Source organism: Tachyglossus aculeatus, chromosome 1 (assembly GCF_015852505.1).
Source record: "Tachyglossus aculeatus isolate mTacAcu1 chromosome 1, mTacAcu1.pri, whole genome shotgun sequence".
In the NCBI taxonomy this organism is placed as follows: Eukaryota; Metazoa; Chordata; class Mammalia; order Monotremata; family Tachyglossidae; genus Tachyglossus; species Tachyglossus aculeatus.
The window spans coordinates 133,031,146-133,052,374 of record NC_052066.1 but is presented as its reverse complement, the minus strand read 5'-3'; the positions used below and the strand labels follow the sequence as shown (position 1 = coordinate 133,052,374).

At 39.5% G+C, this 21,229-nt stretch overlaps 1 protein-coding gene across 23 annotated transcripts in view; it reads right to left on the bottom strand.

Moving 5' to 3' along the window:
- The window catches only part of DST (dystonin), a 520,502-nt gene that overhangs the window by 17,440 nt on the left and 481,833 nt on the right, over positions 1 to 21,229 (bottom strand). For all 23 annotated transcript variants that reach the window (XM_038771967.1, XM_038770518.1, XM_038770592.1 and 20 more), the window contains 9 exons: positions 13,753 to 13,922; positions 12,106 to 12,265; positions 9,210 to 9,404; positions 8,581 to 8,709; positions 5,703 to 5,846; positions 4,451 to 4,639; positions 3,738 to 3,867; positions 1,586 to 1,749; positions 1,196 to 1,358 (listed from right to left, as the gene is read on the bottom strand). In XM_038771967.1, the coding sequence (XP_038627895.1) occupies positions 1,196 to 1,358; positions 1,586 to 1,749; positions 3,738 to 3,867; positions 4,451 to 4,639; positions 5,703 to 5,846; positions 8,581 to 8,709; positions 9,210 to 9,404; positions 12,106 to 12,265; positions 13,753 to 13,922 (1,444 nt within the window). The remainder of the gene's footprint in view (positions 1 to 1,195; positions 1,359 to 1,585; positions 1,750 to 3,737; positions 3,868 to 4,450; positions 4,640 to 5,702; positions 5,847 to 8,580; positions 8,710 to 9,209; positions 9,405 to 12,105; positions 12,266 to 13,752; positions 13,923 to 21,229) is intronic.

Genomic DNA, 21,229 nt, shown 5'->3' with positions numbered 1-21,229 from the left:
TCCAACATGGAACTCACAGCCTAAGCAGAAGGGAGGACTGGTATTGAATCTCCATTTTACCAATGAGGAAACTGTCAGAGAAGTTAAATGATTTTCCAAGGTCACATAGTGGGCAAGTGGAGAAGTCGGGATTAGAACCTAGGTTCTCTGACAATGTCAGTCACTGGTATTTATTATGTACTTTCTTTGTTCAAAGCACTGTACTAAGCCCTTTAGAAAGTAAAATACAGTTGACAGACATGATTCCTACCCTCAAAGAAATTACAGTCAAACAGGGAGAGACATTTAAAAAAATTACACGTGAGGGAAGCAACTGAGCATAAGAAAGGGTGCATAAGTGCTGTGTGGATCGGATGAGTACTTAAGTAATTGCGGGGTTGGGCTAAATGCATTGGTGAGCCAGTAAGGAGGGAAAATAGGATAGGGGGTGACAGCTTAGAGAAGGATTCCTGGAGAAGACATGATTTTCACTAGGGCTTTGAAGAGTTCCAGGCAGGAGGGAGGGTGTGAACAAGGAGTCAAAGACTGGGGAGGTGAGAGCAAGGGACAGTGAGTACTTTGGTGTTAAAAGTGCCAAGTGTTCACACTGTATTGAAGTGGTTGTAGAGTAATGGGATTACCAGGCCCATGCTCTTTCCATTAGGCCACAGTGCTTCTCACAGGTAAAGACAGCCATCTATTAATGTGCCACATTTCCATAATTCATGGGTGATCCCAAACATAATGTATTCCTCATGCTCAGTTTCATGCTTCAGGCTGTACCAGATACATATACTCCCTTCCTACCCACACCCATCCACTCTACAACAGAGCCTCTCACTCTCTCTCTGAAAATGCAGGTAAACTTACCTCTTCCAGGAGGAAGAGTTCAACACATTGCTAAATAGCTGCATGAATTTTCTGAGCAGCTATTGGGGCTATAGAACTTTATCTCAGGATTGGTAAATTAAATTAGAGCAGAAGCTTCTAGAGGTGACTGAATTATGGGAGAGAAAGAAACTTTCAGTATTTAGCAGCCAGGCAAGCAGTGCCATGCACAAAAACACAGTGAACTTGGCAGTACATTTGCCTTGGAAACATACGTGAATAGAAATTTGGATGGCTAAGAGGAAGCTCTGCTCTACCAACTTCTGTGCTAAAACTTTTTACAGTATATTCCAGTGCATTAGAAATAATCTCCTTTTTCACCACTTACTTGAGGAAAGTATTCCATCAATAAATTCTTGTCGGGTTATTTTTCCATCTTGATCCTTATCGATTCGCCTGAAAAAGTCCATTACTCGAGATTTCTTGTGGTTCATCCATCGCATGTATTTTTTCCGCCAGATATCAAAATCAAAGTTGGCAAACTCTTTCAGCTGTGGAGGGGAATGAAAAGAGAGCAAGGGATGATAACGGTATTATTTCTAATTTGACTGATTTAAATACAGTATGTACTATCATTTGATACTCTTATTTATGTTCATAGAGTGCATACAATAATCTCGTTTATTGCTAAATTTAATCATGTCAAAGATTCACTTGCCAGACATGGTATAAATATTAATGAATGTTGCTTTATTGTAAGATAAAGTGTTTTGCTGACCTCCTCTAGTCTGTCCAATGCATCATTCAATTTTCTTCTTCTTTCCAAAGCTAGAAGCCAGACTTGCTGCCACTTGCTCACTAATAGGTTTACCCTGGGATTCTTTGTTTCGATTTGTGTCTGAGACCCAGAGGGATAAACAGCTGAAGATGGGGAGCGCTTTCCTGTAAGCAGAGAATCCAAGTTACCTGTGTTTCTGAAACCCCAAAAGATTGTTAAATTAAATGAACAAAGGTAGTGGTGAGGTTAAGAAGGTGTCCTGGTGCATTTTAGCAGTTGACAAAGGAAACAGCAGTACCAACAGTTTGGTCCTTGGCCTTCTTCCAGACCAGAAGGGAGTGAATGTAATTTGCATAAAATTGAAATCCTTCAATGAGATGCAACCTAAAAGCAGAATGAACCGTCAAAGATCTTTGGTCTAAGGCTTCATATGGGCCTGATTTTAAGGGGATCAACCTAACCAAGGTCTGGATCCTCCCAGCCTGAGCCTGAGAGGCATTAAAATTTAGGACAACCCCACATAAACCCAGTTAAAATACCTACTCATATGCCCTTGTGCGTGGAACTAATTTAGATGTCTCCTAGGTGTGCCCAGTCCATTGTGGCCCAAATTCAAGTGGGAAGATACATACATATGAAAATTCCCATTTAAATTTACAGTTAGCTCCTCCTTTATCCCTCCCAAGTCTTACTTCCTTCACCACTTGCTGCTGAACAACAGCAAAAGCTGTATTAGGCTCTGGGCCACATTCACCCAACCTGCACATCTCAGGTCAGGTTGGATTACCCTGGCATGCAAAAGAGGGAGAACTATCTTAGCAGGACCAAGAAAGCAAATCGTGTCGCCTACTTTAAATGCTCTTGCCTTCAATGTAAGTAGAAATAATACTCAGAAGTACGGGCCTGTCAACTGCCATGCAAATTTGATTCCTTAGGCCCTGTGCTGCTGTTTTTGTTTTTGGAAGAAGTTAAGAAGTTCAGCCCCTGATCATTTTAAGGCAACAGAAGACAGCAGGCAAGGTCACCTTTCTTTTTCACTTTCACTGGGGCTGGTACTCCCATACTGAACCCCTTCTAATTGCCACTGCACATTGGACATGAGTGCCTCTTCCCACTACAGTGAAGCAAATACAGTCCAGGAAACAATTGGTTGGTATGTAGTTTAAGCACTGCTCTTTTTTCAAGTGCTATTCTCCCCAGCCTGACCCATGAAAGCAGATTTCTGGGAAACCCAGTTACCCACTTCCTAGATTGCACAGAGCATAGTGTGGGTATTTAACTTTAATAATCTCACTCCACTTTCTGCAGACTCACTTTACCCTTCATATCCTGTCTAATTTTGATTAGGCATCATATTTAAGTGCTTATTAGGTGCCAAACACTGTTCTAAGAACTGGGGTATATACACAATGATAAGATCTCTTGTATCTCAATAAAAGAATCATCATCCATCAAGTGAGCAACACTTGATAACAGTGCAAATTGTTGTAACTGGCCAAAACAATGTAAAGGCATGTCCTGCTGGTGGTGAGATACACCTTCCCTGCAAATTACTTTCTGAACAATGATCACCCAGATGGCAAAGGTCCCTAGAATCTCAGCATCATCCCCAAACCTAAGGATAACTTCAGGGGTAATTATCATTTTCCTTCTGTCTTTCCATGTTCAGAAAATATTGTTGGATTTTCTTTTCAAAATTACTTACATGTCTGATGAAACAAGCTATTATACGTCGAGTATATTACTACTAGCTTTTGGAAAATACTCATATTTTGCTGGATTTTATAAAAAAATGCAAATCAACATTTTATTATGTCAAACTTCTTAAAACCTACTTTTACAAAACAGTGGACAATTCATGAATGTAGTCAGCATAATTATTTTTTGAGGTGTAGCAATAAAAGATCTTTTAGAGTCTAAGTGCAATGAAAGAAGGGGGTTTCTGATTACAATTGAGAAATTAGTATTCATATCTAAGTTATTTCAGAAAAGTATTTAGGACAGAACGAGCACAATAGTCCACAAGTAAATTGAACTTGCTGCAACAAACATTGTAAATGACCGAATCTGGACTCCTGCATTAAGCCATCTTGGTATGTTTAAGTATTATTTTTCTAGAAAAGAAAGGTTATCAGTGATTTTTTTTCCTTACTTCTTGTTCTCCCCTTATCCAGGACTGGAATATGTGACTGTATTGGGTAGGGATCAGCTGCTTTTCTCTTGTAGGTTTTTGTTACTTTATCCACATCTGGTTGTTTTCTGGTCATTTCCTCCATGAAAGTCTGCAATGATATGATGACTCTTTGATTAAGAGTGTACCAAAAAAGTTATATCAGCAGAAAATAAAACACTTAGGCAGTGACCTATTTTAATAAGTCCATATTTTAAGAAAAGATCATCTCACCACTGCAATAGTATATCAATTTCTCTACCTAGTAAAAATAAGTCATACAGATAAGTACATATTCAATAAAAGGGCAAATTTAAGCCTGAAATAATTGCAAGTAATTAACCTCAGCACTACAAAGATCTAAGAGCTTATAAATTCTTCCACTAAGAAGCCCAAGTTTTCTCTTGAGTTCTTCACAGCATAAAAAAAAAAACTTGAGAAAACATCTAACCTCTCCAACAGGATTTTTCCTGGAATGCAAAGTATCTTAGGCCATATGTGAATTCTGAATGTGCATAGTGTGCAGTTTATCACTCTAGTTTTGCATTTCTTGAATTCTGTCTATTTCTTTTAACATTGATCCAATATGGCAATATAGGCTATTTTGGACAGATAATCACTTACTGTCTCATCTCCTCAAATGAAACTGTTATGAAACCAGATTCCTCAAAAAAATACCAAACCCTCCATGTTACCTGGTGTTCTGCTATAAGAGCTTTAACCTCCTCTATCTCCTGTGGGATGGTTTCTTTATCCTTGTCACTGAGTGTAGTCTCAGCCCACTGCAGCCAAGTCAGCAAGGCTTCCAGCAATTCCTGCTTAGCAATAAGGCCAGCCAGTGCTCCTGCCAACCTCTGCTGGTGTTGTTTAGCCCATGCAAGAACCTATAAATTATTGAAAGAAAAGTCAATCTATTGTCATTTCTTCCATTCCTTTATGAAAGCTAAACATCCCTTTCCTTTTATTCCATAACATTCGGGAATCAGCAATCCACCAGCCTCTTACAAGCTAAGCATAACTGAAGTTTCTTATGCTCAATAATGTACCCACCTACAAACCTACTTTTGCTTTCTAAATATACAAACACTCCCCAGATTAGAGCTTGATCAAGGACATAGTTGGAAAGTTGGGCCTCTTCAATTTGCCATTTGCTCCCCTCAAACATATACCTAAATAAAATTCAGCAATCGGATTAGTCAATGCTAGCACATTAGGGAAAAAGAACAGAATGATGCAGAATGAGTCCATCTATAGGGTCTCTACATAAGTTTCAGCACTGATGTTTACTTTTTGGACAATTTTTCCAATTGACCCATTACTATTATTACGTTTTTGTTATTATTACAATATTATTGTATTAAACACTTACTGTGTATCAAAATCTGTTCTAAGCACTGAGGTAGATACAAGTTAATCAGATCAGACACACGGGGCTCAGAATTTAAGTAGCACAGAAATCAGGTATTGAATCTGAATTTTACAGATGAGGAACTGGGGCACAGGGATTACACAGCAGGAAACTGGCAGATCTGGAATTAGAACCCAGAACCTCTGGTCCAAGCTGTGTGTCTTAGTGGTTAGAGCATGGGCCTGGGAATTGGAAGGACCTGGATTCTAATCCCAGCTCCTCCACATGTCTGTTGTGTGACCTTGGGCAAGTCACTTCACTTCTCTGAGCCTCAATTACTTCACCTGGAAAATGGGGATTAGGACTGTGAGCCCCATGTGGGATAGGGACAGTGTCCAACCTGATTAACTTGTGATCTACCCCAGCTCTTGGCACATAGTCAGAGCTTCAAAAGTACAATAATAATAATAATTATTATTATTACAATGCTGCTCCTCATGACCAGGTTTACAATGAAATTCAGACATTGACTGAGTAAACCCCTCATATCTTTTAGTTAGGTTTTAAATTTGTCTTTCTTCCCCATCTGAAATACTAACCTCCTCAAACCTGGCTCTGATAATTGTTATCCAGTGTTTAATGGTGGTGATAGAGTCCGGATGGCAGATTGCCAAAACAGCTTCTCCCATTCCTGTTGCTTTATTTAGTTCAGCTCTTTTTTCTTCCAGTTTCTTCATGAATTCCTAGAGCAAAGGAATTATTTCAATTAGATCCTAGCACTAGTTTTTAAGAGAAAGTTGGGTACTATTAATTGACTTTACATGTCTTGAATGTTGCATGTAAAATACATGATTGACTCATTCTGATGTGACTTGACCCACAAAATGGAAAAAATAATCGCCAGACCACTTTTATAACTTTGCATTTAAAACGCACAAAAATAACCAGGAAAGGAAGAGGTAGAGACTAATTTACAAAGAAAGCAGAGCAGGAGAAGGACAAAGGCAAACAAAACCAGTTTACCCAAACCTTGTTAATCCCAAATCCCCCAAAATGGTTCAACTCATCATTTAGAAGAAAAGGTATTAATATAGATTGACTTCGCCTCATTAGTCCTTAGTTCACACATGGGCTGTGATGCAGATTTGGAATTCCAATTCAATGGACCCTAAGGTTTAACTGTCAAATAGAAATGTGATCATTTCAATCACAAACACTAAATATGTACAAATATATGCTCCAGGTTTTGAAATCTATGATGAATTAGTGGGCCTTTTATCTGCTGTCATCTTCAACAGTGTGTGTGTATATGTGCATGCACATATAATCCAAGCTTCAAAATTTTACCTGTCTTGAGAAAATTCTCATCCATAGAGATCTGAACTCTCTGAAATGAAATTCCTGGTTGCTGGGCCTAATATCCAATTTACGTTGTGTTCTCCCTAGTGAATTAATCAACTAAACAATTTTGTTAGATTCTTCCATGACTAGAAGAGATTATAATTGCTTTAATGCCATTTAATTGGTAAAGGGGCATATAATGAGCCCCAGAGCTCAAATAATTCAACCTTATATCTGAGTATAAATTGAGTTAAATTACTAAACACATCTCTAGTTGCCTATAACACAAAAACCTCTACTTCACATCCTGTACAAGTAGGGGATGTAAACGAATCATAAATACCTATTATGAGCATTTCCTCACCACAAACAGCACAATATTTGTGCTGCAGACCAGTGATGTTTATCACAAAATCAAGGTATTTACCCTTCCTTGTACAACATGTACATCATGTATCAGGTATAGTCAAGCTATATGACATTGTTATGATAATTAATCAATGGTATTTGCTGAGTGCCCAGTGTGTGCAGAAACTGTACTAAGTGCTTGGAAGGGTACAATACAACAACAAATACATTCCCTGCCCACAACAAGTTCACAGTCTAGAGGGGGAGACAGACATTAACATAAATAAGTAAATGAATAAATAAATAAATAATAAATTACAGATATATACATATGTGCTGTGGAGCTGGGAGGAAGGATGAATGAAGGGAGCAAGTCAGGGTGACACACGGAAGGGAGTGGGAGAAGAAGAGGGGAGGGCTCAGTCAGGGAGGGCTTCTTGGAGGAGATGTGCCTTCAATAAGGCCTTGAAGTGGGCGAGAGCAATTATATGTTTGATATGAGGAGGGAGGGTGTTCCAGGCCAGAGGCAGGAAGTGGGTTGAGAGGTCAGTGGTGAGAGAGACGAGATTGAGGTAGAGCAAAAAGGTTAGAACAAGAAGGTTAATGTTACAGCAAGAAGGTTAGCATCCCTGCTCTCAATGAGCTTATTATTTGATTGGAAATTTATAAAAATATTAATTTTCCTTAAAATATTTTCAATATCTAAATTTCATACTTATACATTAAGCTCAACAATTGTAGCTCAGGAACTTTAATATACGCCTGTCCATATTATCTGTTTCAGACTATTTAAAAAATATATATTCTTGCATTCCTTCTTCAAAATGCATTTTGAGACCTCTTATAAATGCCCATAACTATTCTGACATGAGAATAATATTTCTCAGCTAAAAGCTTGGGCAGCATGTCACTCTGGTGACACACTCATTAATATATGAAGACGCCGTCTGGATAACATAATCAATAATATCTTGTAACTGTTGATATGTTTTCTAAATGACCCTGATATAAAGGACTATTAAGTGGTGTTGAAACATCTTTTGAAGTGAGCTGGAAATGCTGTCATCAGCATTGCATTTTGTGTTGATATAGCAAATTCCAAACTTATAATGTCAAAGGTGGAAACACATCCATAGCAAGCTATTTGAAACAGCCTTTTTAGGGGATTAAATCACCACCCTTAAAATTAATCATTACTGGATGCAACCATAACTAAAAATCCTCGCCTTCACTACAGACATTATCCCTTTAAAAAGGATAATGAAAAATGGTCCAATTATCCTTGAAGAGATGGCCATTTTTGTGAAGACGTTCAGTACAATACAAAAACTGAACACTTCATTCATTCATTTGCATTGAGTGAGGCTCCCTTGTGGGCAAAGTCCACTTATCAGGCTTCCTGTAAACTGCTTTGGGAAAGCAGAAGTAAGTCCTCTCTATTGGGCAACAGCAGGTGCTAAATAATGATAGAGTTTTGAAAGTAATTTCAGCAAATAACAGCCTACACGGACATTACTCCTTATCAAAACACAATTAATGGACTTCCTGAAAGTGGAGAATGGAAAACTTAATTTGTTATCATTTAAGATTGAATGAAGAGGTATGGAAAGCCTCAAAAAGCACAAAGAGGTGGAGCTACAGGGGGTGAGAACTCTCTTAAGAGGCAGAGGTAGGACTGGACAGAAAGATTTACAACAAATAACAGCCCATTTCTTGGCAGATAGTTGCCACCCCAGTGATTTTTTTCTCTATTTTGTTCCAATTGAACAGCCTTGGCACCTCACTCACTTTATGCTGATCAATGAGGGTCCTAAGGGCTTCTTCGTCATCAGGGAGAAGGCCATGGAAGCGAAGCGTCTGCTCAGCCTCAGCCAGCCATTCCAGCAAGACATGAACCACAGAGTGAAACTCCTCTGCCTGCAATATCACACAAAACAAAATCCGTACAGGTCTTTGAGAGGCAAATTTCCTCATGATGATGCCCAGAAGATGTCCTCCCTTCTGTGAGGAAAGCTGATTCCAGATTTATGTTTTCAGTTTCACAGCAACACACACATTTATTTTTCCATTAAAAAGTCAGTGATAGACTAGATTGCTGTTTCCATAACTATAAAGCTCTCTAATATATCTTAAAATCTAGAGAAGACTATTCATGCTTTTAACTGCCTGACATAGCCTAGACAGGAACTCACAATCAGAATATTCTCAAAATGAAAAATTACTCAAGTGGTACTCTCCTGTGAAGATTTGATAGTTTTCCTTTATAACCACTTAAATTAAGGAAAAAAGCTAAATAATACAACCATCATCATTTAGAAAATCCCTTCTTTAAATTCAGAGGAAAAGCATGGCCAGATGGGTCTGTTGTGGGACTGTGAGTCCAATGCTGCTCACATCATATTCTTAGGGCTAATTACCTGACGCAAAGCTTCTTCAAGGCGAGTTTGCTTGGAAACAGAGAGGGCACACACAGTCTCCCAGCGTGTGCTCAGTTCCTGCATTTGGACTTTGACCCAGGAGGAGTCGTCCCGGCTGCCTTCAACCAGTTCTCGGGCTGAGCGCTTCAGAGCTTGCACGCTGCTCGTCCTCTTTCCCAGTTCCTTTTGGAAGACCTAAGACCAATGGAGTTTTACAAATCAAAATCAGTATTTCCTGTAAATGCCATAGTGAATCACCACTGGACCTTGTTCAAAAAAGCTGAGAGCTTGGGTTTATGTCCTCTCTCCTCTATGCCCAGAATTGGCAGCCAAAATTTAGCATGGCTACTTCAGAGGATGAAATGACATGCCTAAGGCCAGAGGTGCTCCATAAATAAAACCCAGCTTCAGGAAACTACAAGCTGGGCATGCAAACAATGACACTGACCATATGTGAGATGGTCAGGGATAGCTCAGCAGGTAGTATGTCCAAGTGGAAAGGGCACAGAGTAATTCCCAAGGGTCTTTATTTAGAAGCCTATGGGAGATGTCATAGAGGAGCAGAGTTTTGGCCACTGCAAGCTTATAGCAGTCAGAGGACTTGGGTTCTAATCCCACCTCTGCCACTTGCCTGTTGTGTGACCTTGGGCAAGTCACAACTTCTCTGAGCCTCAGTTTCCTCATTTATCAAATGGGGATGAAATATCTGTTCTCCCTTCCTCCTAGACTAAGCACCTCATGTGGGATAGGGACAGTGTTCTGACTATGTTTTATCTAGCCCTCTTTTTAGTACAATGCTTAGCACAAAATAAAAGCTTAAATACTACAATTATTATTATTATTAAATTCAGCAACTTTATAAGCTTGCAGTGGCCACAACTCTGCTCCTTTATGACATCTCCCACAGGCTTCTAAATGAAGACCTTTGGGCATTACTCTAAAGATGGCAGTCCTCTCTTCTGTAAGAGGTGTATGCCCAGTTGGAGTAGGCAATATGGAAGGAGAAGGTGCAAAGAATCATGCTTCTCCCTCCTCCAAAGGTGAAAGAGAGCACTTTATTTCTGGTGGCAGTACGCAAAAATTTGTTCAGAAAGACCAAGCAAAATCACTGGACTCTGATGATGAAAAAAAAATAGCACTATTGGGTAAATCCAGGAAATAGTCTTTTTTACTTAATAAAATGTAGGAACTTTAAAGCAACTCTCAGAATAAAATGTGTAGTTGGAGTCAACTGTAGAATCCATCTCGGTTGGCTAAGTAGAAAATTGTCCTTGGCTCATCTGGCACCTTAGTATAGGCGATTAACAGCTACAGCCCAAATTGATCTGCCCCCAGTGATTAATGGCCAAATCTCCATTAATGCATGAAGAAGCATCATATAGTGCAACAGTTAAAGGGGCAGGGTTAAATCAGTGTTTCCAAAAAAAAAAAAAAAATGAAGAGAAGCTCATCTGCTGGCCTGCACATTAGCACTATATATCATGCCACATATTTCACAGATTTAGCAATAGCTGAGTTCTGGGTCACTGACAGAATGAGCCTCAGTTATAGTACAGAATAGTTCAAATAAATGAGAAATTCAGAGCATTGAAATTGTCTATCATGAAAGACAACTGTGTTCAGTTCTAAATATAGGACATTACCTGTGTGGGCTTTTGGTCTGATCATTAGTAAATGGGAAATTGTGCCAAAAGGTAATCATTTAAGCTTTTAAATTTACCAAATATATCACTTTTTCAAATTCATATTCCATTAGCTCAACAAATGTGAATTCCTTTCGTATCTTTCATCCTTTCCTTAAGACTAAATCAGGATTATATATTAATCAAATCTTTTCTTGACAGATTTGGGGTTTACCAGTTATTTCCCACTGTTCTATTCCTGTATCTATCCACTTGTTCCAACTGAATGTTATCCTCTTTGCTATTGATCAACTCCAGTTTCTCAAGAGCCTTTAAATTATAATCCAACTCTTCACGTTGCTAGCCCCTTTTTAACTATCTCACCAGTTACCTCAAAGAGCATTCCTCTCTATTCTCTTAGTCAGTCAATGGTATTTATTGAGTGCTGATAATGCACAGGGCACTGAACTAAACGCTTGGGAGAGAATAATACAACAGAATTAGCAGACATGTTCCCTGCCTATTACAAGCAATAAATCAATAGGATGTATTGAGGGCTTATGGTGTGCAAACGTTTGGCATTCATGTCACTGATAAAACAGTGAGCAGTCTTAAACCTGAATGATCTCTCTTAGAATCAGCCCAGGTCAATAATGGTGTACCATTTTAAGTGTTAAATGTAGACCACTTTGTACTAAAATCCCATCTCCTCGAAGAGGCCTTCCCTGACTAAGCCCTCTTTTCCGCTACTCCTTCCTTACCTGTTACATATGCATTTGGAATTGTACCCTTTTAGCACTTGAAATTCACCCCACCCTCAGCCCCACCACACTTACGTACATATATGTACTTTACTTATATTAATGTCTGTCTCCCCTTCCAGACTGTAAATTCCTTGTGGTCTAGTAGTGGTTTAGCTTTTTTCTAAGCACATAGAGCTAAAACTTCAAAAATAAAAGACCTGAGCAAACAACACTCATTTCTTACCATCCTATCTAACTTTTTCCTTGATCATTTAAATACTGTGTCTTTCCAAAACAATTATTTACTTTTCCTTGACCATATCTCAAATTATCCTCTGGCTTTCCTGATTTTATTCTGAAAACCTTTTGTTCTTGGACTGTACTCACCTGAGGACTCATCAAACACATCACAAATCTGCCTAAATTCCTAGTCTCCCCAAGAAAGAAGAAAATTGATGGTTTTCACAAGCAACAGAATAACTCAATGTAACAGTGCACACTGAAAAACATCCAATAAAGTTTTTCCAATACCTTATGATTATCAATCAAATTCATCACTAAATCAATATCCCCATGAACTGGTTGGTCTTCTGCCAACTGTGGTTCTATTTTGTACAACCAATCAATGAGAGCCTGTAGAGCATCTGTAAATTGTCCAGAAAATAGCAGAGCTTCCTCCAATTTGTTTTGCCTATAAGATCATCAATGAAAAAAATCAATGATATTTATTACAAAAAGCAGAAATAAAAACTGAATGGCCAATATTTGCTCATAATATTTAGCAGAACCTAAAAGAAAAAAAAAACCTTAAGGTTCACTTGCTTTTAATGTTAAAAAAAAAAGAAAAGGGCAAAATGTGTTTTCTAGTATTTTCCAACTTGTCCATATTGTACCATAAGTTAGTCAGTTATTGGCTCAGTCAAATGTTCAAATTATTGACTGTAGGATGTCTTGGGCTGGAGTATTTGGATTTTGTTTTGTTGATTAGAATTGAATTATTGTTTTGCTGCTATTTTACCAGCACCTAATTTATTTAGCCTTAGTTTTAATTCACTAGCCTTTCTCAATATCAGCCTTCTTGCCCAAACTGATTGTTCTTCCCAGTCCATCCTGATTTTCTCCTAAGTAGTGAAATTTGCACCCAAAACAGAATTTGAAATGTTTTAAAAATGTTATATATATTATCACCTACTGGACTTGCCATTATTGTATAGTAGTATCACTTACTGCCATTCTTTCCATAGTTAAACATAAGCTCCTTTTGGGCAGGGACTGTGTCTACCATCTCTTCTGTACTCTCTCAAACATTTAGTGCTTAGTACAGTGCTCTGCACACAGTAAGCGCTCAATAAATATGACTGAATGAAATGGTAAGCACTCAAATATCATTGATTTCTTTTAAATAGAAAAGACAGCATAGTATTAAAAATTGATTAAAAAGTCGACAAAATTTTTCTCTCAGGATTCCAGTCTTATGCCTCTCACTGTCAAGAAAGGAAAGGAGACATGACCAAAGGATAGAGTGGAACCCTGGGAGGAAGACCTCATTAACCGATATACCTGAGAAGGTATTCATTGCCTGTTGTTGGGTCAACTGTGAATCTCATGCCTAAGAATCCTTCAGCATTCTCAACAGATTCTCTGAAGTTCTTTGGGAAGCTCCATTATCGTCCTCAATAATAATACCCAAATGAATTCTTACTCCCACCCAAAAACCCCTCTCCCTTCCTCTGAAGGCTGTGGAGGCAGACCAGTGCAGAATAACAAATGCCCACATACCAATCATTAATAGAATAAAGTATGAATTTATAAAGTGTCTGAGATTTCTTTCAAACTACATTCAACAAACTGTTTATGCTTTTCCCTTCTTAAGTCTCTACTGCTTCTAAAACTTCTGGTTGCCACCACCAACAAGCAAGCAAACACATACATACACGTGCACATTTTCTTTGTCCCTGCCATATTTCATCAATGGCAGCAATAAAAATTGTCATGGTGATCTGTTTATATCCAAAAGAAGTATTTGGGAATAAAACCCCATCAGGACTACATTCTCAATCACATCAGAAAACTGGAGCCTTTGCCAAGTTCTATTCTTCTACTTTCTATATTTACACAGCCTAAAAGGATCCGTTAAACTGCATTAAAATAAAGAACTACATCAAGACCCGGTTTTACCTCTCGACGGATTTTCCACATACTGTGTCCCATTTATCTCTGAGTTCACTCAACATATCATCCAATTTCAAGTTGTCGTCAGTCAGAGAAGCTTTTTCTTTGAGAGAACGTCCAGTTCTGTTTGTGGTGTCATAAACAGAATGCTTTGCTCCAAGAGATTTTTGGAATTCCTGTTCATGTGAAAATAAAAACAAAGTGGAATAAAAATTAAGAGCAGATATCTTGGGAAAGAAAAGGTTCTCCATATTATTAGGGCACAAAAAAGAGTTGGATGATGATTAAACACATTATTAGTCAAGAACCTGTTAGGAAATACAATAATCTTTATGCTTATAATTTGAAGGCTCTTTGGGTAACTTCTCAAAAACAGCTTGGCAAAGCACTAAGACTAGGGCCAAAGAACTACTTTAAGAAATTATGATTCTATGGGAAGCAGGAAAAAACCACAAGATGAGTCAAAAAGAACACTGAGTATTCTGTCTGAGCCTGCACTGCCCAAGTGAAGTGATTAACTGAGCACCTCCCTCTTTGATTTGCTCTTGGTAGACACCTCAAATACTGAAATGCACATATGTCTAACGGAATTTTCACTTATGTGGCCTTTATGATAAAAACCAGCCACATAAATGTTCAATCCTCCACATCAGTCATTCTAGGTAGGGCCAGAGAGAATGTTGAACATTTAAATGAAGTGATGCAGGCATTCTGGCTGGATGCAGGAGGTCACTCCTTCATTAAACACCATTCCCTTGCATCAAATGTGGATGATCCATTTTTGTGTTGATTCCAGAAGACAGCTTCTTATTGACTTTCTTTTAATTCTGTGGTTTATAAACTACTCATATTTTATAAAACAGAAACAGTGGACCACAAAGTGATTAGGGAAAGTGAACACTGTCTTGCATGGTTTATTTGGAGGGGAAAATCCATGTTATACATGTAATCTGGTAGTAGTAATAATATTAGTATTTGAGTGCCCACTCTCAAATTAAGCTCTTGAGAAATACATAACAAAGAAGTGTCATGTTCCCTGCCCACTCTCTCTATATACAGTTTATAGTCCAATGGGAAGACAGTCTGGGGTGGATGAGTTGAGAGTCAGATATGGTTAGAAGCTGAGAATGGGAGGACTGGAGAAAGAGAGAGAGAGATGGGAAATAGTGGGTGAAGAGAGCAGAAAGGTAACATGGAGTGAGTGGGTGGAGAGCCTTTAGTTTTTTTATTCAGAGGGACACAGGAAAGTCAGTGTGACCTTCACAACATCACAGCTTCACAAAATCCACCCTTACCTATCCATCCATATAGCTACCATGTTAATCCAATCACTTATCCTATCCCTCCTTGTTTACTGTATCAGACTCCATGCTGACCTCCCAGCCTCCTGAATCTCCCTACAACCAGTCCATACTTCACTCTGCTGCCTTGATCATTTTTCTCCAAAAAAAACCCATTCAGGCTATGATTCCCCTCTCCTCAAGAACCTCCAGTGCTTATCCATTCACCTCTGCATCAAATAGAAACTCCTCACCATTGACTTTAAAGCAATCACCTTGCTCCCTCCTACATCACCTCTCTGCTCTCCTAATACAACTCAGCCCACACACTTTGCAACTCTACTGCCAACCTACTCTCTGTACCTCGATCTCGTCTATCTCACCACTGACCTTTTGCTTACATCCTGCCTCTGGCCTGGAACACCCTCCCTTTTCATATCCAACAGACAGTTACTCTCTCCAACTTCAAAGCCTTACTGACGGCACATCTCCTCCAACAGGCCTTCCTTAAGTTCTCGATTACCTCTCTTCCCACTCCCTTCAATGTTGCCCTGATTTGCTCCCTTTATTCACCCCCCGCCCTCCAGCCCCATGGCACTTATGTACATATCTGTAATTTATTTATTCATATTAATGCCTGCATTCCCCTCTAGACTCTCCCAAACACTTAATACAGTGCTCTGCACACAGTAAGCATTCAGTAAATACAATTGAGTTGATCCCCTCATATGGCTTCAGCTACCATCTCCATGGAGATGACCCCCAAATCTGTCTCTCTAGCCCAGATCTCTCCTCTAACTTGCAATTCCACAGTTCCTCTACCTCCAGACTACTCCACTTGGATGTACCACTTAAACACTAAGCTTACAGAGAAGCAGTGTGGCTTAGTGGAAAGAGAAAAGGATTCAGAATCAGAGGCCATGGGTTCTAATCCCAGCTCTGCCACTTGTCAGCTGTGTGACTTTGGGCAAGTCACTTAACTTCTCTGTGCCTCAGTTACCTCATCTGTAAAATGGGGATTAAGCCTGTGAGCCCCATGTGGGGCAACCTGATTACCTTGTATCTACCCCAGCATTTAGAACAGTGCTTGGCACATAGTAAGCACTTAAAAAGACCATCATTATTACTGAAGTGTCTAAGACAAACTACTTATCTTTCCAGTTTCCTTTAAAACACCTTCTCCTAACTTCCCCACCTCAGCCACTATTCTTCCTGAATTCTGGGACAGAAGTCTGCAATCTCTGTGGCATCTTCAACTCCTCACTATCTTTTAACTCTCACCTTCAATCTCCTGCCCAATCTAGCCAGCTGTTTCTACACAATATCTCCCAGATCTTCCCTTTCCTCACCACCCAAAAGTGACCACCCGGGTACAAGCTCTGGTTACATCATAGCTAGACTTGTATCTGATACTAACACACCCCAGCCTTCACTTCTGAAGATGGTGCTTCTGTCGCTGACATCCCATCATTAAGTGCTTTGAGGATCTCAGCACAAAATACAAACCATTCCAAACTGGATGCACATAAAAATGAAAAAGTATAAAGCAACTGAATCTGATGACTATCTTGCAGAAATCTAAGCAGCTGCATGGGCTCCAATGTCTGGAATAATGCTACAAAACCAGACACTGATCTGGAAGAAGGGTAAGAAAGCTAATGGTGGAAGCTACCAGGTTGTCTTACTGATCTACATTGCTGGCAAGGGATCTGACAACTTCAAGAAGGAGTGGGTAATCTAAGAAATTCACTCAGATCCTGTGATAGTCTTTCAAGTGAAAGATGAGAATGTCCTAGCTGACCTTTTCTCCATCGCAATTGGAGTGAAGCCAGGCTGTGTAGTAAGGGCAGTCCTATGTAACCTATCCTATGCTGTCATGTTTGAGGATGTGATCAGGGACCTGGAAACTGGAGTCAGAATATACTTCAAATCGACCAAGAAAGTCTTCCAACTCAACAGGCTAGGAGTATCATCAGAAGTCTTTGAAGCAGTCAATTAAGAACATATGCAACTTCAAAGCAGCCCATCTGTGAGCTCTGAAGGAACATAAGATGCAGATAATTATGAATCACTTCAGTCAACACAGCATTAAGGACTAATAATAAACCTAATGAAAAGTAAAAGGTATTTACTACCCTGCACCCAGGAAACCCAACTCACAACCAAATGTTGAATTAGCAATACAGAACTTGTTGTCCCTAAATTCTGCTACCTATCCAACTTTGACAAAGGAGAAAAATGAGAAGACATATATAAGAACTGCACTGTAGCTTTTTTTTAAAAAGTAGAAATTGGAAATACTAGACAATCATGCCAAGATAACACCTGTGATCATCCTTACGTCAATTAGTCACCCCTAACCCAATCTGCCATTTTTCAAATACATTTTAGAAGTAATTATTTAAATGATAAGGTTTATCCCCAGACTTGAAAAACCAAGTTATTTAAGTGGGTCAAGTTTTGGAATTTGAAAGAAAGAATTAGGAAGCAATCGTCAACCAGTGGAGATGTCTGCCTTTGCCTTGCTCTCTCCCTGCAGAGGTATGTTAACTTCCTCTCTGCTTCACTGACTTGACTAGTATTTCACCAATGAAAATATATGAAACGTCTAGCTAAACCTCATGTTTTCACATCCATCTGTCGACCCTCCACGGCACCCTCTATAAAGTTTTAGCTTTGCAAAATACAATGTTCACAGCAATAATGATACAGTGTAAAAATCAGGTGGTTGCCCGGCTGGTGCTTAGAATTAACATACGAATCGTGAGATTCGTGTTGGCTAGAGCAAATGCAGATTTCAAGCAATTGGAAGTAGGCCAGACACCAAGTTGATAATACAGTATAGAGGCTTCAACTGGATGGTCTTAATCTGGTCTTTTTCAGAAAGCAATGCTGTAATGCTCCATGGTTCTTGGAGCCACGTGATATAATAAAGCTTGTCAGAAAACAGCTAAAAGATTAGCAGGCTATCCACTGTGCTTGTAAAACCAGTCTCAGCTTGTTTCAGGCATTAGGCTTTTATGAATGGTTTAAAAAGAAGAATTCAGCTTATTTTCTTATTTAAATGGGTAGGAAAACATGATGATGGGGAATAGATCAAAAATGTATATGACACATGGTTTTTCAAAGCTATAGTTGATGCTAACAATCCACAGCTTTAAAATGTTATCTGAAACTTACAAACAATAGGCTTTACTGTGAACTTTACACACCCACCATTGTGCATAAATTATCTTGGGGCTGAATCTCTTGTCATTCCTTGATTCCTAAATCCAACTAACAAGGAACTCAATAAAAAAACATGCCAAAGTGGAAGAATTTTAATTAGAATGAACTGGACCCTTGTGATTTCAAAAATCATGATCAAGTGATTTTTTTAGACTCCAGGGAGCTGTTTAATCAGTGGAATCCAAAGGTAAATTATATCTTAATCACACCATCCTTGTTCTATCAATTTCCTGGTCCAAATGGAAGAATTTGGGGCAGGACAAAATGAAATCATATTGCAGGCAAAAATTAATTTAAAGAAAATTACCTAAAATATCAGTATGATATTTCTAAGGCTACCAGTGGCTGGTGCAAACAAAAGTATTAACAATATGGCTAGGGCAACTGGGGAGATGGCTACTCATTTCAAACCCATTGCTGATGCTGATCTGAGTAATTCTAAACTCTCATCCCTTCCCTACTTCCCTCCCTAACAGCCATCTTCAACCTTTTGCTCTCGAATGGCTTCTTCCCCACTGCTTTCAAACATGCCCATGTCTCTCCATCCTAAAAAGCAGCAGCATGAGAAGCAGCCTGGCTCAGTGGAAAGAGCATGGGCTTGGGAGTCAGAGGTCATGGGTTTGAATCCTGGCTCTGCCACTTGTCAGCTGTGTGATCTTGGGCAAGCCACTTAACTTCTCTGTGCCTCAGTTACCTCATCTGTAAAATGGGGATTAAGACTGTGAGCCCCATGTGGGACAACGTGATCACCTTATATGCCCCCAGCACTTAGAACACATAGTAAGCACTTAACAAACACCATCATTATTTAAAAAAACCCTCCCTTAACCCCACTACTCCAGTTGTCACCCCATCTCCCCCCAACATTCCTCTCCAAACTCCTTGAACAAGTTGTCAACACCCACTGTCTCAAATTCCTCTCCTCCAATTCTCCCCTTGACCCCCTTCAATCTGGCTTCCATCCCCTTCACTCCACAGAAACCTCCTTCTCAAAGGTGACCAATGATCTCCTTCTTGCCAAATCCAACAGCCTCTACTCCATCCTAATGCTCCATGAACTCTCAGCTGCCTTCAAAGCTGTAGACCACTCCCTTCTCCTGGAAACTATCACCTTGGCTTCACTGAGTCTGCCCTCTCCGGATTCTCCTCATCTCTCTGGCCATTCATTCTCAGTCTCCTTCACAGGCTCCTCCTCTGCCTCCCACCCCAAATTTTGGGGGTCCCTCAAGATTCAGTTCTGGGTCCTCTTCTATTCTCCATTTACAACCACTCATTTGGAGAACTCATTTGCTCCCATGGCTTCAACTACCACCTCTATGCAGATGATACCAAAACCTATATCTCCAGCTCTGATACCTCTCCCTCTCTACAGTCTCTCATCGCCTCCTGCTTTCAAGACATCTCTACTTGGATGTCCTCCCATCACCTCAAACTTAACATGTTCAAAACAGAGCTCCTATCTTCCCACCTAAACCCTGTCCTCCACCAAACTTTCCCATCACTGTAGAAGGCACCACCACCCTTCCTGTCTCACAAGCCCCTTAACTTGGCATTATCCTTGACAGGAAAGGGCAGATTTCCTCTCCATCCAAAGCGCTACCACACTAATAAAATTGCTCATCCTATACCATCTGGATTACTGCATCAGCCTGCTTACTGACTGACCTCCCAAGCTCCTGTCTCTCCACACTCCAGTCCATATTTCACTCAGCTGCCTTGTTCATTTTTCTACAAAAAAGTTCAGGACCTGTCACGCCCCACCCTCCTCAAAAAAGTCCATGGTTGCCCATCCACTTTCATATCAGAGAAAAACTCTTCACCATTGGCTTTAAAGCATTCCATCACCTTAGCCCTACCAACCTCACCTTGCTTCTCTTCTTCTACAACCCAGCCCATATACTTCCCTCCTCTAGTGCTAACCTTCTCACTGTGCCTCTGTCTCACTGCCAACCTGGGTGTGCCTCTGGCCTGGAATGCTCTCCCTCCTCAAATTCAACAGACAATTACTTTCTCCCCCTTCCAAGTCTTATTAAAGGCACATCTCCTCCAAGAAGCCTTCCCAGACTAAACCCCACTTTTCCTCATCTCCCATTACCTTCTGCATTGCTCCCTTTGCTCTTCCCTCTCCCAGTTCCACAGCACTTACATACATATCTATAATTTCATGTACTTGTACTCATGTCTGTCTCCTGCACTATAAACTGTAAGCTCATTGTGGGCAGGGAATTTCACTGTTTATTGTTGTATTGTACTTTCCCAAGTGCTTAGTTAAGTGCTCTGCATGCGGTAAGTGCTCAATGAATATGATTGATTGATTGAATGAATAAAATACCCATGACTGCTTGTATTATAGTGTTTACTTTCTTGTTCTCCCTGATCCCTCAGTAAGAACCATCTCCCAGAAAATAGTTTTCATCTAGGCCTTTAAAATATTGAATGCATTTTACGTAGTTAAAAATAAGTTCAAATAAAGTACATATTTAGCTACTAAAAATGTAGTCTCTATTCTGAAGTTGTAACTAATTTTAGAATCTTTCCACAAATGAACTGTTGGTGAATCATGATCCCAATGCAGTCCACTGTGATAGTGTTTTCCTTGATAATCAAACACTTATTGGCCCAGAAGCAAAGTAAATGGCCCTTCCTTTCCCTTTCCCTTAGAACTCTGAGTGCATTCTAAGACTTTTGATTAATTAATACCACTGAAAATGATTTGGATGGTTAAGCCCACTGTGGGCAGGGATTGGCTCTTTATTGTTGTATTGTACTTTCCAAGCACTTAGTACAGTGCTGTGCATATAGTAAACACTCAATATGATTGAATGAATGAACCTGAATTACTATAATTAAATAAATGTAATTAAATTCAAACCTATCAAATTTAAATGAAGTTATTTTTCAGTCACAAAACTATTACCAGATTGGAGGAGTTCATTGTCTTACAATACTGTATATAGAAGAGAATCTTCTGTAGC